The sequence below is a fragment of the Schistocerca nitens genome, chromosome 10 (assembly GCF_023898315.1).
Source record: "Schistocerca nitens isolate TAMUIC-IGC-003100 chromosome 10, iqSchNite1.1, whole genome shotgun sequence".
NCBI classification, from domain to species: Eukaryota; Metazoa; Arthropoda; class Insecta; order Orthoptera; family Acrididae; genus Schistocerca; species Schistocerca nitens.
Window position 1 is genome coordinate 87073759 of NC_064623.1, and position 18130 is coordinate 87091888.

The 18130-nt window shown below is 45.3% G+C and overlaps 1 protein-coding gene across 1 annotated transcript in view; it reads right to left on the minus strand.

The window, feature by feature from the left end:
- LOC126209900 (uncharacterized) overlaps positions 1 to 18130 on the minus strand; it is a 148121-nt gene that overhangs the window by 103973 nt on the left and 26018 nt on the right. The window contains exon 2 of the mRNA XM_049939022.1: positions 12064 to 12108. Within this exon, the coding sequence (XP_049794979.1) occupies positions 12064 to 12108 (45 nt within the window). The remainder of the gene's footprint in view (positions 1 to 12063; positions 12109 to 18130) is intronic.

Genomic DNA, 18130 nt, shown 5'->3' on the forward strand with positions numbered 1-18130 from the left:
CGACTCTCATCGCTGAAGACGACACGTCTCCATTCGTCCCTCCATTCACGCCTGTCGCGACACCACTGGAGGCGGGCTGCACGATGTTGGGGCGTGAGCGGAAGGCGGCCCAACGGTGTGCGGGACCGTAGCCCAGCTTCATGGAGACGGTTGCGAATGGTCCTCGCCGATACCCCAGGAGCAACAGTGTCCCTAATTTGCTGGGAAGTGGCGGTGCGGTCCCCTACGGCACTGCGTAGGATCCTACGGTCTTGGCGTGCATCCGTGCGTCGCTGCGGTCCGGTCCCAGGTCGGCGGGCACGTGCACCTTCCGCCGACCACTGGCGACAACATCGATGTACTGTGGAGACCTCACGCCCCACGTGTTGAGCAATTCGGCGGTACGTCCACCCGGCCTCCCGCATGCCCACTATACGCCCTCGCTCAAAGTCCGTCAACTGCACATACGGTTCACGTCCACGCTGTCGCGGCATGCTACCAGTGTTAAAGACTGCGATGGAGCTCCGTATGCCACGACAAACTGGCTGACACTGACGGCGGCGGTGCACAAATGCTGCGCAGCTAGCGCCATTCGACGGCCAACACCGCGGTTCCTGGTGTGTCCGCTGTGCCGTGCGTGTGATCATTGCTTGTACAGCCCTCTCGCAGTGTCCGGAGCAAGTATGGTGGGTCTGACACACCTGTGTCAATGTGTTCTTTTTTCCATTTCCAGGAGTGTATTTTTGAATTTTGAATTTGTGGTAAAATCTTATGGGGCCAAACTGCTTAGGTCATCGTTCCCTAAGCTTACACACTATTTAATCCAACTTAAACTAACTTACTCTGTGGACAACACACACACCTATGCCTGAGGGAGGACTCCAACCTTCGACACTGGGAGCCGTGCAGACCGTGACAAGGTGCCCTAGACTGCGTGGCTACCCTCCATGGTGAATTATTTTTGATGCAATGAAGATATGCACATAATTTTTATCTGATAAAAAGTGTCATTATTCAGACAGAAGCAGAGAAGTTCACAGATTTTCGTACTCAGGTTGCCACATAATCGGACTTATTCAGTTTCATAATGCAAAAACGCTCTTTCAAACACACATGTCGCTCGAAATACTGTAGCAATTTTACAAACTCTTTATGAAGACATGGAAACTACCTGACGAAAGCAGTGTAGAACACCTTGCAGTGTCTTAATATGGCCAGCGTGCAGTCACGTCCACTTAAAATCCGAGGTCAGAAATCCATTCCAGATGCACTCCTTTTTCCTTTTGAACTTTAAATCGAAAAATCGTACCAGGCATGCCCCTTTACTTAACCAACGTACTTTGCAGTAATATATGAACTTTCCATCTTCTTTGTTCAGTTTCACTGAAAACTGTCGCATCTGACACCCTGAATGAACTTCAGAAATTTTGCTATTCGTACCACCAATTTCTTCATGTGCTCCGTGCATGTAAATTTAGCACAAACTGCTTTTGATATACATACCAATGAATCCCATCTGTCGATCGGTGTGTCTTTACTCTTTCGTCGCCAACTAAATCTTTAAATTCTTTGTACGTGGTATTGTAAAGTCGTTTTATAGCACACTTGTCTGCCCACGGTAGCTGAATGGTCAGCGTCACGGATTGTCAGTCCTCTGGGCCCGGGTTCGATTCCCGGCTGGGTCAGGGAATTTTCTCCGCACAGGGGCTGGGTGTTGTCTTGTCCTCATCATCATCCTCGTCGACTGCTGGTCGCCGAAGTGGCGTCAAATTGAAAGACCGGCACCTGGCGAACGGTCTGCCAGACGGGGGGCCCTACCCATAAGATTAAAAAAAGTAGCAAATTTGGAGCACCCGTCTCTTTTTTTCTGTTGTTTGAGTCATCAGTCTCTGGTTTGATGTGGCACATCACGAATTTCTCTCTTGTGCCAACCTCTACATCTCCGAGTAGCACTTGCAACCTACGTCGTCCATTAATTGCTGGATGTATTCTGTTGTGTACATAGTTCCGCTTAGTCAGTGCGTACACAACTTTACCACTAGAGCGCGCCCCGCTAAGCACAACAGCGCAGGCGCAGCACTCGTCCGTCTCCGCACTACGAGATGGCGCTGCCTTAGAGACGGACCAAATTCTGCTTCCGCCGATCCGCGTATTAATATGTAACACAGCCAATGAGATTGCTGCTAACGTAGAACCTTTTCTCCTCGCGGAACACACTCGCGCAGTGATACATGAACGCGCAAGGTATTATAACGAGTGTACAGACCTCCGACCAGTCAGTCTGCATTAGTCTGCATCAGTCTGCATTAGTCTGTACCAGTCTAGAGTCAAGTTTCAGCCTGCGCCTAATAAGATTACCATATTCCTGTACACAGCCATGAAGATAAATGTATAGACTGTCAAGTATCAGAGATGTGAGAATAAGATTAACGTACCAAAACCAAAGGAACTTCAGACTGTCAATTGTAAATAGCATCCAGAATCAAGTTAAGTAATTTTATGCTTGTTATCATTTTAATAAATATGTGTGAACATTAATCAAGTTCTGTTTAAAGTTGGTCACCATCAATCTGCTACTCTAAGCGTGCAAGTGGCATTTCTATCGTCTGACCTAACGGCAGAAGATAAACACGCCACGATAAGACCACGAGACATATTGCTGACACTCTCCTACTTCATTAGAGTGACAAGTCAAATAATCTGATGGTGTGTGTACCGAAGGTCTTACAGTACGTACACCACATATTCCAATGTCTGTCTTCCTCTACACTTATTGTCCTCTACATTGTGTTGCCACTAGAGACGGAGTAACAGCTGAATGGGTCCATGAGAAGGGTTCAGTAACTGCGAACATGGGTTTATCATTGGATGTCGCCTGAGTAAAAAATCTATCAGGGACATTTCAACCCTTCTAAAGCTGCCCGAGTCGACCGTCGTGATGTGACTGTGAGGTGAAAAAGCGAAGAAACAACCACAGGTAAAGCAAGAGCAGGCTATTCTCTTGCACTGACGGGCAGGAATCGTCGAGCATTGCGGACGGTGGCTGTAAAAAATCGCATGTGATCAGTGGCAGAAATGGCTCGAGTGTTCCGAAATGCTACCAGCAGCCCAGCTGGTACAATGAATGTGCGTGGGGAATTAAAAAGAACGGGACACAATGATGGAGCACCTGCTAATAAGCCGAACATTTCTGAATTAAAGTTCAGCGACGTCCTTGGACAGTGGATGATTGGAAGCGAGTGATGTGGACTATGAGTCACGCTATACCCTGCGGGAGTACGACTGAAGTGTTTGGGTTTGTCAAATGCCTGCCATCAGATGTAGCGCCAACAGTGAAGTTCGGAGGACACGATGGTACGCTACAGGGAAGTTTTTCGTGATTAAGGTGAGGTCCTCCTTTACTAAATTTTTTTAATTTTTTTTTTTTTTTTTTTTTGAGTCATCAGTCTTCTGGCTGGTTTGATGCGGTCCACCACGAGTTTCTCTCTTGCGCCAATCTCTTCATCTCAGAGTAGAGCTTGCAACCTACGTCCTCGATTACTTGCTGGGTGTTATTCCAATCTCTGTCTTCCTTTTACAGTTTTTCCCCTCTACAGTTCCCTCTAGTACCATGGACGTCATTCCCTCATGTCTTAACAGCTGTCCTATCATCCTTCTCCTTGCCAGTGTTTTCCATACACTCCTCTCCTTTCAGATTCGGAGCAGAATCTCCTCATTCGCACCTTATCAGTTCACATTATTTTCAATATTCGTCTGTAGCACAACATCTCGAATGCTTCGATTCTCTTCTGTTCTGGTTTTTCCACAGTCCATGTTTCACTACCAGACAGTACTGTGCTCCAAACGCACTCAGAAATTTTTTCCTCAAATCGAGGCTTATATTTGATACTAGTAGACTTCTCTTGTCGAGGAATGCCCTGTTTGCCATTGTTAGCCTGCTTTTGATGTCCTCCTTGCTCCGTCCATCATTGGTTATTTGCTGCCTAGGTAGCAGAATTCCTTAACTTCATCTGCTTCGTGACCATCAATCCTGATGTTAAGTTTCTCGCTGTTCTCATTTCTGCTACTTCTCATTACTTTCGTTGTCGTCGATTTACTCCCAGTCCATGTTCTGTACTGTCAAACAATGAAAAATCCAGGCAGTGTGGTTTCAGTTGCCTGAGACTGCAGTTGTGTGTGCGAGTTGCGTTTGTGTGTGTGTGTGTGTGTGTGTGTGTGTGTGTGTGTGTGAATGTATGTCTGTCGTCTATTGTTGACGAAGGCCTTAACACATGAAAGCTTTATTGTGAGAGTCTTTTTGTTGTGCGTGTCTGCAATGCAGCGTCTCCGCTATATGGTGAGTAGCAACTTTCCTTTTCATAATTGTTACATATTCTGTACCGGTTAGACTCTTCAGTCCGTTCAGCAGATCATGTAATTCTTCTTGACTTTCACTCAGGACAGCAATGCCATCAGTGAATCGTATCATTGATATCCTTTCAACTTGAATTTTAATTTCACTCCTGAACCTTTCTTTTATTTCCAACATTGCTTGTTCGATGTACAGGTTGAACAGTAGAGGCGAAAGGCTACATACCTGTCTTATACCCTTTTTAATCCGAGCAGTTCGTTTCTAGTCGTCCACTGTTATTATTCCCTCTTGGCTCTTCACACATTGTACCAGGTGATCAAAAAGTCAATATAAATTGAAAACTTAATAAAACACGGAATAATGTATATAGAGAGGTAAAAATTGACACACACTCTTGGAATGACATGGGGCTTTATTAGAACAAAAAAAAAAAAAAGACACCCCATATTGCTAGACGCGTGAAAGATCTCTTGCGCGTGTCGTTTGGTGATGATCGTGTGCTCAGCCGCCACTTTCGTTATGCTTGGCCTCCCAGGTCCCCAGACCTCAGTCCGTGCGATTATTGGCTTTGGAGTTACCTGAAGTCGCAAGTTATCGCGATCGACCGACATCTCTGGGGATGCTGAAAGACAACATCCGACGCCAATGCCTCACCATAATTTCCGACATCCTTTACAGTGCTGTTCACAACATTATTCCTCGACTACAGCTATTGTTGAGGAATGATGGTGGACATATTGAGCTTTTCCTGTAAAGAACATCATCTTTGCTTTGTCTTACTTTGTTATGCTACTTATTGCTATTCTGATCAGATGAAGCGCCATCTGTCGGACATTTTTTGAACGTTTGTATTTTGTTGGTTCTAATAAAACCCCATGTCATTCAAAGAATGTGTGTCAATTTGTACCTCTCTATCTACATTATTCCGTGATTTATTCAGTTTTCAAATTTATACTGACTTTTTGATCACCCAGTATATTTCCAGAATGAGATTTTCACTCTGCAGCGGAGTGTGCGCTGATATGAAACTTCCTGGCAGATTAAAACTGTGTGCCGGACAGAGACTCGAACTCGGGACCTTTGCCTTTCGCGGGCAAGTGCTCTACCAACTGAGCTACCCAAGCACGACTCACGCCCCGTCCTCACAGCTTTACTTCTGCCAGTACCTCGTCTCCTACCTTCCAAACGTTACAGAAGCTCTCCTGCGAACCTTGCAGAACTAGCACTCCTGAAAGAAAGGATATTGCGGAGACATGGCTTAGCCACAGCCTGGGGATGTTTCCAGAATGAGATTTTCACTCTGCAGTGGAGTGTGCGCTGATATGAAACTTCCTGGCAGATCAAAACTGTGTGCCGGGCCGAGACTCGAACTCGGGACCTTTGCCTTTCGCGGGCAAGTGCTCTACCACTTGCCCGCGAAAGGCAATTCCCGAGTTCGAGTCTCGGTCCGGCACACAGTTTTAATCTGCCAGGAAGTTTCACCCGGTATATTACCCGTCTCTCCCTATAGTTTACCCCTATTTTTCTGATAATTTTCAACATCTTGCAGCATTTTACATCGTCGAACGTTTTTTCCGCGTCGACAAATCGTTCTATTTTTAGTCTTGCTTCCATTATCAACTGCAACGTCAGAATTGCCTCTCTGGTGCGTTTACCTTTCCTAAAGCTGCTTATTCCAGTGCATAATATGTATAGGGATTTCTCATCTCTCTCATTTTTAAATGCGTATGACGATAGGTCGCTAGACTGAGTCTTTCGGTGCAAACAGCTGTGGGATCTGTGAACGTACTTAATAGCACGAACAAATAGCAAAGGGTAAACAGCGCTGAAATCACGATTCTGCCGAACTGAAGTGAGTTATGCGGACCGAGAAATGCCACACTGCATCACTAATGGCGCTGTTCCCAGAACTTACGAGGAGGAACGAAGCCCAGACAGTCCGAGCCTTGGTCCGCCCCTGCACACATGAAATCTGAAATGGCCAGACCTGCGTTAGGTAATGTGCCAGGGAGAATGTTGTATTATTTGCCTTCCAGCACTGACAATGACAGGCGTGTGTGCCTCGCGCCTATTGGCTGCTACAGTTAAAATTTCAAATGAAAGGAACATACACTCCTGGAAATGGAAAAAAGAACACATTGACACCGGTGTGTCAGACCCACCATACTTGCTCCGGACACTGCGAGAGGGCTGTACAAGCAATGATCACACGCACGGCACAGCGGACACACCAGGAACCGCGGTGTTGGCCGTCGAATGGCGCTAGCTGCGCAGCATTTGTGCACCGCCGCCGTCAGTGTCAGCCAGTTTGCCGTGGCATACGGAGCTCCATCGCAGTCTTTAACACTGGTAGCATGCCGCGACAGCGTGGACGTGAACCGTATGTGCAGTTGACGGACTTTGAGCGAGGGCGTATAGTGGGCATGCGGGAGGCCGGGTGGACGTACCGCCGAATTGCTCAACACGTGGGGCGTGAGGTCTCCACAGTACATCGATGTTGTCGCCAGTGGTCGGCGGAAGGTGCACGTGCCCGTCGACCTGGGACCGGACCGCAGCGACGCACGGATGCACGCCAAGACCGTAGGATCCTACGCAGTGCCGTAGGGGACCGCACCGCCACTTCCCAGCAAATTAGGGACACTGTTGCTCCTGGGGTATCGGCGAGGACCATTCGCAACCGTCTCCATGAAGCTGGGCTACGGTCCCGCACACCGTTAGGCCGTCTTCCGCTCACGCCCCAACATCGTGCAGCCCGCCTCCAGTGGTGTCGCGACAGGCGTGAATGGAGGGACGAATGGAGACGTGTCGTCTTCAGCGATGAGAGTCGCTTCTGCCTTGGTGCCAATGATGGTCGTATGCGTGTTTGGCGCCGTGCAGGTGAGCGCCACAATCAGGACTGCATACGACCGAGGCACACCGGGCCAACACCCGGCATCATGGTGTGGGGAGCGATCTCCTACACTGGCCGTACACCACTGGTGATCGTCGAGGGGACACTGAATAGTGCACGGTACATCCAAACCGTCATCGAACCCATCGTTCTACCATTCCTAGACCGGCAAGGGAACTTGCTGTTCCAACAGGACAATGCACGTCCGCATGTATCCCGTGCCACCCAACGTGCTCTAGAAGGTGTAAGTCAACTACCCTGGCCAGCACGATCTCCGGATCTGTCCCCCATTGAGCATGTTTGGGACTGGATGAAGCGTCGTCTCACGCGGTCTGCACGTCCAGCACGAACGCTGGTCCAACTGAGGCGCCAGGTGGAAACGGCATGGCAAGCCGTTCCACAGGACTACATCCAGCATCTCTACGATCGTCTCCATGGGAGAATAGCAGCCTGCATTGCTGCGAAAGGTGGATATACACTGTACTAGTGCCGACATTGTGCATGCTCTGTTGCCTGTGTCTATGTACCTGTGGTTCTGTCAGTGTGATCATGTGATGTATCTGACCCCAGTAATGTGTCAATAAAGTTTCCCCTTCCTGGGACAATGAATTCACGGTGTTCTTATTTCAATTTCCAGGAGTGTAGATGCGTGAATGCGCCTTATAGAGAGGGCCGTCTTCAAATGTGGTACATATTTGCAAGGAATATGAAATAAAATTATGCTGTTGTACAATGCAATGAGTGGAGAGAAATGACATTCAGAGCTTTGAGCTTTTAGCAAACATTTGTAACCGTGTGTCATAGTTAAACGCATTACTCAATGTAAGTACACTGAAGCGCCAAAAAAAAAAAAAAAAAAAAAAAAAAAAAAAAAAAAAAACTTGGGTACGCATGGTTATTCAAATGTAGATATACGTAAACAGGGAGAATAAGGCACTGCAGTGGGCAACGCCTATATAAGACAACAGGTGTCTGGCGCAGTTCTTAGATCGATTACTATTGCTACAATTGCAGCTTATCATGATTTAAGTGAGTTTGAACGTAGTGTTATAGTCGGCGCACGAGTGATGGGACACAGCATTTCCGAGGTAGCGATGAAATGGGCATTTTTCCGTACGACCATTTCACGGGTGTACCGCGAATATCAGGAAGCTGGTGGAGGCTCTGTAATGGTGTGGGGCGTGTCCAGGTGGAGTGATATGGGACCCTGATACGTCTAGATACGACTCTGACAGGTGACACGTATGTAAGCATCCTGTCTGATCACCTGCATCCATCCGTGTCTATTGTGCGTTGCGACGGACTTGGGCAATTCCGGCAGGACAATGCGAGAATTGCTACATAGTTGCTCTAGGAACACTCTTCTGAGTTTAAACACCTCCCCAGACATGAACATTATTGAGTATATCTGGGATGCCTTGCAACGTGCTGTCCAGAATGGATGTCCAACCCCTCGTACTCTTAAGGGATTTATGGACAGCCCTGCTGGATCCATGGTTTCAACTCCCTCCAGCACTACTTCAGAGATTAGTCGAGTCCATGCCACGGTGGGCTGCGGCACTTCTGCGTGCTCGCGGGGGCCCCACACGGTATTAGGCAGGTGTACCAGTTTCTTTGGCTCTTCACTGTACAGTTACTGGTATTAATCAGTTACTCGTCGAGTCACTGAGACAACACAATAATAATTCGTGAGGCAGTTACAGTCCCACAGTTTTCGAGTCGCTGAGAGTGGCAGAACTGTGAATCAGGTATCAGTCGACACAAAGTGCTTCGAATGGTGCCGACTTTTAAGGATCAATCCTTTGGGCCTGGGAGCCGGCAGCCATCTTATCGCACCTTTACAATATCTCATCTGTAAAACATTCACGACGTGCTAATTTATCTAGGTTAACAATCAATAACAAGGTCGCTCGAGGGTTTCAATGACGTTAGCCGCATCTTGGCGTTGAAGTGTATCAATGGTAGCAGGCGAAAACTAGTGTCGAACCCAGACTTACCGCTCAACACGAACGGTCCCCTTAACCGCCTCGTCCATACGAGATTGCCTTCGTTCCAACCCCAGTTCCCATCCTGTCACTCACTACAGACGTGGTGACAGCCACCGATTATCCCTTTATCTGATATTTGTTCTTTTTTAAATATGATACCTAAATACAGGGTGTTTCAAAAATGACCGGTATATTTGAAACGGCAATAAAAACTAAACGAGCAGCGATAGAAATACACCGTTTGTTGCAATATGCTTGGGACAACAATACATTTTCAGGCGGACAAACTTTCGAAATTACAGTAGTTCCAATTTTCAACAACAGATGGCGCTGCAAGTGATGTGAAAGATATAGAAGACAACGCAGTCTGTGGGTGCGCCATTCTGTACGTCGTCTTTCTGCTGTAAGCGTGAGCTGTTCACAACGTGCAAGTGTGCTGTAGACAACATGGTTTATTCCTTAGAACAGAGGATTTTTCTGGTGTTGGAATTCCACCGCCTAGAACACAGTGTTGTTGCAACAAGACGAAGTTTTCAACGGAGGTTTAATGTAACCAAAGGACCGAAAAGCGATACAATAAAGGATCTGTTTGAAAAATTTCAACGGACTGGGAACGTGACGGATGAACGTGCTGGAAAGGTAGGGCGACCGCGTACGGCAACCACAGAGGGCAACGCGCAGCTAGTGCAGCAAGTGATCCAACAGCGGCCTCGGGTTTCCGTTCGCCGTGTTGCAGCTGCGGTCCAAATGACGCCAACGTCCACGTATCGTCTCATGCGCCAGAGTTTACACCTCTATCCATACAAAATTCAAACGCGGCAACCCCTCAGCGCCGCTACCATTGCTGCACGAGAGACATTCGCTAACGATATAGTGCACAGGATTGATGACGGCGATATGCATGTGGGCAGCATTTGGTTTACTGACGAAGCTTATTTTTACCTGGACGGCTTCGTCAATAAACAGAACTGGCGCATATGGGGAACCGAAAAGCCCCATGTTGCAGTCCCATCGTCCCTGCATCCTCAAAAAGTACTGGTCTGGGCCGCCATTTCTGCCAAAGGAATCATTGGCCCATTTTTCAGATCCGAAACGATTACTGCATCACGCTATCTGGACATTCTTCGTGAATTTGTGGCGGTACAAACTGCCTTAGACGACACTGGGAACACCTCTTGGTTTATGCAAGATGGTGCCCGGCCACATCGCACGGCCGACGTCTTTAATTTCCTGAATGAATATTTCGATGATCGTGTGATTGCTTTGGGCTATCCGAAACATACAGGAGGCGGCGTGGATTGGCCTTCCTATTCGTCAGACATGAGCCCCTGTGACTTCTTTCTGTGGGGACACTTGAAAGACCAGGTGTACCGCCAGAATCCAGAAACAATTGAACAGCTGAAGCAGTACATCTCATCTGCATGTGAAGCCATTCCGCCAGACACGTTGTCAAAGGTTTCGGGTAATTTCATTCAGAGACTACGCCATATTATTGCTACGCATGGTGGATATGTGGAAAATATCGTACTATAGAGTTTCCCAGACCGCAGCGCCATCTGTTGTTGAAAATTGTAACTACTGTAATTTCGAAAGTTTGTCTTCCTGAAAATGTACTGTTGTCCCAAGCATATTGCAACAAACGGTGTATTTCTATCGCTGCTCGTTTCGTTTTTATTGCCGTTTCAAATATACCGGTCATTTTTGAAACACCCTGTATGTACACACACCAGTAAGTTGGTTGTTTTTGCTGCGTGCATGAACTGTCTTCCCACAAACACGTCACAGACTTTACAACCTGATGCTGTTTTGCATGATCAAAACTGCACTACTGAGTGGACTACACCTGTCACTACAGACTCGTCGTTTTGTCTCCATGTATCCACACTTCAACACCTGACCCGCTGCCCAGCAGAAAATAAGCAGTAATAGCTCCCCTTACGACATGTACTTAGAGATGCTAACCAGCCTAAAACATTCTAATCCTAATAGCTATAACTATTAGACCGAAAATGAAGTAAATGCTAATGTATGTTGTTCAGTACACTCTACTCATTACCACCAAGAATAACTCTAGCTATAACTATTAGACCGAAAATGAAGTAAATGCTAATGTATGTTGTTCAGTACACTCTACTCATTACCACCAAGAATAACTCCGAAAGTATGGTGGCTGTTGTTCAAGTGTCTCTGAGCACTATGGGACTTAACTTCTGAGGTCATCAGTCCCCTAGATCTTAGAACTACTTAAACCTAACTAACCTAAGGACAACACACACATCCATGCCCGAGGCAGGATTCGAACCTGCGACCGCTGTGGTCTCGCGGTTCCGAAAGTATGGTAGGAGCTGAAAAGTATGTGGGACAAAAGTTGCATGGGACAGCGGGGCCATAATATGACGTTGGTGTTTTGTTGCTAGGTGGGGTCGCTTCAGAGATATGAAGATCAACTTTGCTTTTTTAAATGGGATGCTATAGTTTGAACACTAAGGTCTCTGAAGGCCACAAAGGTGGCACGAACGTCCATTTATGGAAGGTGTCCGAAGTATTGGTATCAATACAGTGCTGCAATCTTCTTATCATAGACTGAGTGGTATTCCTTCTCACTTCGCCACATCGAAGCACATGCTCTGACAATTCTCTCTCGCATATCTTCAGGTGTAGTTGGAACGTCTTTATAAACAATGTCTTTTACGAATCCCCACAAGAAAAAATACAGAGGCGTCAAGTCTGGCAAACGAGCCGGCCACGACACATCTCGTCCGCGTCCAATCCAACGATTTGGGAATTGTCTCTGCAACTCATTTCTTGACATCCGCGAAAAATGTGCCGGACACCCATCGTGTTGATACAACATTCCGTTCCCTGTTTCTAAACGTATTTCTTCCAATAACAGACTTACTGTTTCTTGCAGGAATGTGGTGTACTTCCTACCATTAAGGTTTCCTTCGATGAAATAGGGGCCTATAGTTCTGTTCCCCAGAATCCCACACCATACATTCACCGACCACGGTTTTTGGTGAGCAACTTGCCGCAGCCAACATGGATTTTCAGTTGACCAATAATCCATGTTATGCAAATTAACATTTCCATGGTTTGTGAATGTAGCCTCGTCAGTAAATAAAATCAAATTAATAAATGTGTCATCCCTCTGAATCTGAAGTTGAGCCCATCGGCAGAATTCAATGCGACGCATGCAATCCGTTCCCGGTAATTCTTGGTGGAGACTGATGTGGTAAGGATGATGTCTATGGCGATGCAGAACACGAACAACACTACTCTGGCCCATGCCAGATTCCCTTGTGATTTGACGCTAATTAATACAAGGATCTCGAACCACAGTGGCAAGAGTACCAATTTCCGTTTCCTCGTTAGTAGTTTTCCTTTGCCGGATATGTTTCCGATGCTTTAAAGATACAGTTGTTCTCACTTTATCATACACATACACTCCTGGAAATGGAAAAAAGAACACATTGACACCGGTGTGTCAGACCCACCATACTTGCTCCGGACACTGCGAGAGGGCTGTACAAGCAATGATCACACGCACGGCACAGCGGACACACCAGGAACCGCGGTGTTGGCCGTCGAATGGCGCTAGCTGCGCAGCATTTGTGCACCGCCGCCGTCAGTGTCAGCCAGTTTGCCGTGGCATACGGAGCTCCATCGCAGTCTTTAACACTGGTAGCATGCCGCGACAGCGTGGACGTGAACCGTATGTGCAGTTGACGGACTTTGAGCGAGGGCGTATAGTGGGCATGCGGGAGGCCGGGTGGACGTACCGCCGAATTGCTCAACACGTGGGGCGTGAGGTCTCCACAATACATCGATGTTGTCGCCAGTGGTCGGCGGAAGGTGCACGTGCCCGTCGACCTGGGACCGGACCGCAGCGACGCACGGATGCACGCCAAGACCGTAGGATCCTACGCAGTGCCGTAGGGGACCGCACCGCCACTTCCCAGCAAATTTGGGACACTGTTGCTCCTGGGGTATCGGCGAGGACCATTCGCAACCGTCTCCATGAAGCTGGGCTACGGTCCCGCACACCGTTAGGCCGTCTTCCGCTCACGCCCCAACATCGTGCAGCCCGCCTCCAGTGGTGTCGCGACAGGCGTGAATGGAGGGACGAATGGAGACGTGTCGTCTTCAGCGATGAGAGTCGCTTCTGCCTTGGTGCCAATGATGGTCGTATGCGTGTTTGGCGCCGTGCAGGTGAGCGCCACAATCAGTACTGCATACGACCGAGGCACACAGGGCCAACACCCGGCATCATGGTGTGGGGAGCGATCTCCTACACTGGCCGTACACCACTGGTGATCGTCGAGGGGACACTGAATAGTGCACGGTACATCCAAACCGTCATCGAACCCATCGTTCTACCATTCCTAGACCGGCAAGGGAACTTGCTGTTCCAACAGGACAATGCACGTCCGCATGTATCCCGTGCCACCCATCGTGCTCTAGAAGGTGTAAGTCAACTACCCTGGCCAGCAAGATCTCCGGATCTGTCCCCCATTGAGCATGTTTGGGACTGGATGAAGCGTCGTCTCACGCGGTCTGCACGTCCAGCACGAACGCTGGTCCAACTGACGCGCCAGGTGGAAATGGCATGGCAAGCCGTTCCACAGGACTACATCCAGCACCTCTACGATCGTCTCCATGGGAGAATAGCAGCCTGCATTGCTGCGAAAGGTAGATATACACTGTACTAGTGCCGACATTGTGCATGCTCTGTTGCCTGTGTCTATGTGCCTGTGGTTCTGTCAGTGTGATCATGTGATGTATCTGACCCCAGGAATGTGTCAATAAAGTTTCCCCTTCCTGGGACAATGAATTCACGGTGTTCTTATTTCAATTTCCTGGAGTGTATTTACATGTACGACGTGTAGGGTGAGTACGTTGAGGATATTTTTCAGAGTATTAAGTCTCTAGCTCTCACTGAATTTCGTTGGCATTTTCCGTAAATGAGAAGCATATCGAAGGAATATATCATTCACATTCGCTTGATTCGACGATGCTAGTCTTACCGATCCTATTAGTGTAGTATTGCGAAACTGTCGAATGGCGTTTACATGTCAATGGCACGTTAGATGGATGCGCCGTATTCGGTGAATATTTACTATTTGTACGGTATACGAGAGAGAATTGTCGGAGCATGTGCTTCGATAAGTGCCGAAGTGATAAGGAATACCACTCAGTCCATGATAAGAAGATTGCAGCACTGCATTGATACCAATTGTCATCACTTCGGACACCTTCTGTAAATGGACGTTCATGCCACCTTTGTGTCATTCGATGACCTTCAAAAACCTTACTGTTACACATCATTGGATTCGTCTCAATAGCCGCTATTAGAAAATAAGTACCAAACTACTGCATCCCATTTAAAAAGACAAAGTTGACCATATCTCTGAAGCGACCCCACCTAGAACAAGAAACCAACGTCGTATTACGGCCCCCGTTGTCCCATGCAACATTTGTCCCAGTTATTCTAGGTGTCAATAGTTAGTGACTGACACTGTATATAATACCTATACATATGTGGCCTGAGGTGCTGCTCCATAATGCCAGTATTGGCTCTTGAGCAAAAGAGTCTGACGATCACTGGTGCTGTGAAACCGTCCAACATGTTTGCAGTCGTAGGGGATACGAAACGCACTTCCATATGCCATGGTTCACACTGACATAATTTTATACAAGTTACGTAGAGGTACCCACCGGTGGGCTTGACTTTTTGACACCCTCTATACGGTTATATAAGTTAAGACCCAGGTATCACACACTGCAGCCATCCATACTGGTGGGCCCTCATTCGCGTTTAATTGACGAAAAAAAAATTCAGAATTTTGTGTGAAACTCAATAGCGTTAAAAAAGTTGTATTGAACGGTTTGGTAGCGCGGTATAGTGGATAGGGTAGTAGCTATACATACAGGAGATTATGGGTTCGAATCTCGTCAAGTGCAGTAAATTGGTTTTTTTTATTTTTAAATGTTTATCAAAATGACTTTGATCATCATTTTTATTCAATTAATTGATCTAAATGTAATTTTTTATTTCCATTCCTTTCTCACATCATTTTAATCATACGCCAGCTTCTTCATTTGCTCTCATTTTTCTTCCTGTCATTCTTTTTCCCCTTGAAATCTTTGGCCATGTGTTTTTCATTAATTTTAAGTATTAAATTCGATTTGTTCTCTTTCGTTTCATCATCCTGGTTCTTCATTCACATTATGGCTTTCATTATATCTGTTTCTCATTTTGTTTCAATTTCTTTACTTATAAGCCCTTCTTTCAAATAAATTTTCATCTGCATCATTTTGTCCATAATACAATAGGTATTTAGGTTATGCTTTAAATGTTTGCATGACGATTAACACGCAAAAAGTTACACATCCGGCAAAGAGAAGTACGTTTTTCACACCACTACACAGTCAAGACAAGCAGATTATTTGGTCTTTTGTATTTTAATTTATAGATCGTAATTTTCAAATAACTGAATATTATGATAGATAAATATAATTCATTTCATATTCACAAAAATTCAGATTGGGAAAAAGAATGATACATAGAAAAAATGAAACAAATGAAAGTAGTTTATATGGTGATTAACATAATGTGACAAAGAAATAAAAATAAAAAATTACGTTCAAACTAACTGAATAAAAATAATGATCAACGTAATTTCGATAAGGATTTAAAAATAAAAACTTTTATTTTACCTGACGATATTCGACGTCACCATCACGTGAAGCTATTATCGTATCCTATATACCACGCAACCAGACTATGTAAACTGACTTTTCTAACCTTACTGAGAATCACGCAAAATTTCGAAATTTTTTTCGTCAATTACTTGTAAACGATGGTCGACCAGGTTGAATGGCTGCAGGGTGTGATACGTGGGATCTTAACCTACATCAACTTATATTTGAAAGGCAACCCCCCGCCCCCCCTTGTTACTAAAAAAACTTTTTGTAACCAAGATAGCATAAGTACTTTTTTATTTCCGATTGCCGGTTTCGACAGGCGCTGCTGTCATCTTCTGGTCTTCAGAAATGTTTGTTACACAACCTGTTCATCGTGAATTGGAACCTCATGCTAAGTCGTCCTATTAGTTGGTAAAAAGCAGCGCATTATGCAAATTGTTAGAAATAAAACTACAGTGAAGAAGCACGTTGTCCTCGTTGGCATTTCCGTATATGCAGCGCTCTTAAAAAAGTCTTAATAAGATGGCCAAATGCGAGTACCATTCAGGCACTGAGTGCTCCATCCAAACTTAATTATATACATAAACAGTTTATCCATTCCGAGAATCGGCAATCTCGACCACTTTTATCTATTATTGACATTGATACTGGCAAGTTATCGATCGGTCCCAGCGATACCGAGATTTTCGAGAATGTTTTACTTTCAATAATATAAATCTGACGTAACATCATGCAGGAGGCATTATTACAATTATTATTACAATAATCTGTATTTATAGTCTAGACTAGTCTGCGAATGTTTGTTTCACTTACAGCTTGAAACGCCAAAGCCATCTTCAGTAATCGCTCCTGCCTATCTGATGATGGATAAATTCTAAAACACGTCATATGAAAGTCCTTTGCTAATGTTTGACTTTCACCATTGCGACTTAAGGGGCTCCGGAACGCCCTATACTTGCAATGTTAAAATAACGCTTATAAATTACATCTTTCCTCACAAAGTATTTGAGGTAGGAAGTTGAACTTTTTACAGATTATTTATTGGAATATGGGCTACAACTTAACACAGGGATTTTACAAAATTTTAGTTCAGTTATTAAAGATGATTTTTTTTCAATTGTAATGAAAATTCACAACATTTTTTTGCAATTTTTTATTTATATATTCAAAAATATACAGTTTTTTTGGAAAAAGGCTGTGTTAAATTATGCAGAAGGTACTGTGTAACACTTACTGAACGTTTGAAACAAATATGTTTGTAAGATCCTTAGAAAACATGTAATTAGTATGAGAAAATAAAAGTTTTGGGAATCGAGCGACAAAGATTGGATTAACTTTTTAGTGCATTCCAGGTCCATAGGATGGATTATCTTCATCCTCTGCAAACTCCTCCTCCAGCTTCCTCTTGTTCCTCCTCCTGTTTACTCTTGCTAGTATTTCTAGACTCTTTACAGCCCTGTCTGCAGCCCGAAGGCGTTCCTTGTCTAAAGCAAGCATCGCTCGTACCATGTTAGAACCTATCTTCATTCCCATATTTCTAAATACCTTGCACCTTACAATGTTGCCATCATTGAAAGTCGCAACAGCATAATACACACCAAAGTGAAGTGTTTCTATTCCAACAAATACAGTCTTGGGGATTCTCGACCATATAACACTATTTACACTTTCATTGGGGTTTTGAGTTTTTCCGTGAATACACTTTTTCAACAGTTCAGGTGCTGCTAAGTCTCTGAAAATAGGTTTTATCACCTCCATTATTGCATGAGGCAGACTATCCTTATGAGTGTACACTTCACAAGTTAGCAATCCTTTGTTATATTTACACCAACTCTCTTCTTCTTTGGGACACAAGCTATGTTGGGGATTTTCATCGTCTTTATTGTTTACAGTAATAACACATACCTTTGGCTTTCCAACATTTCTCCTTTTCTTAAAAGCCTTCAGAGGATTTCTAATAACTTTACTTTTACTCATTATTATACTTCAACAAAACAGAGACTCAAGAAACAGAATTAATTACGAATATTTTCGAGATAACGACAGAGTAAATAAACACGAAACAATCGACAATCACACCAGCGATATATATTGAACCATCACAGGTTAGCCACAACACATACTTTATCTCACATCACTAAAATGTACCTGATGAACACGGACGTTAATAATAACACCATTTGACAGCAGTTTAACGGCGCCACAGTGGGTCACGCC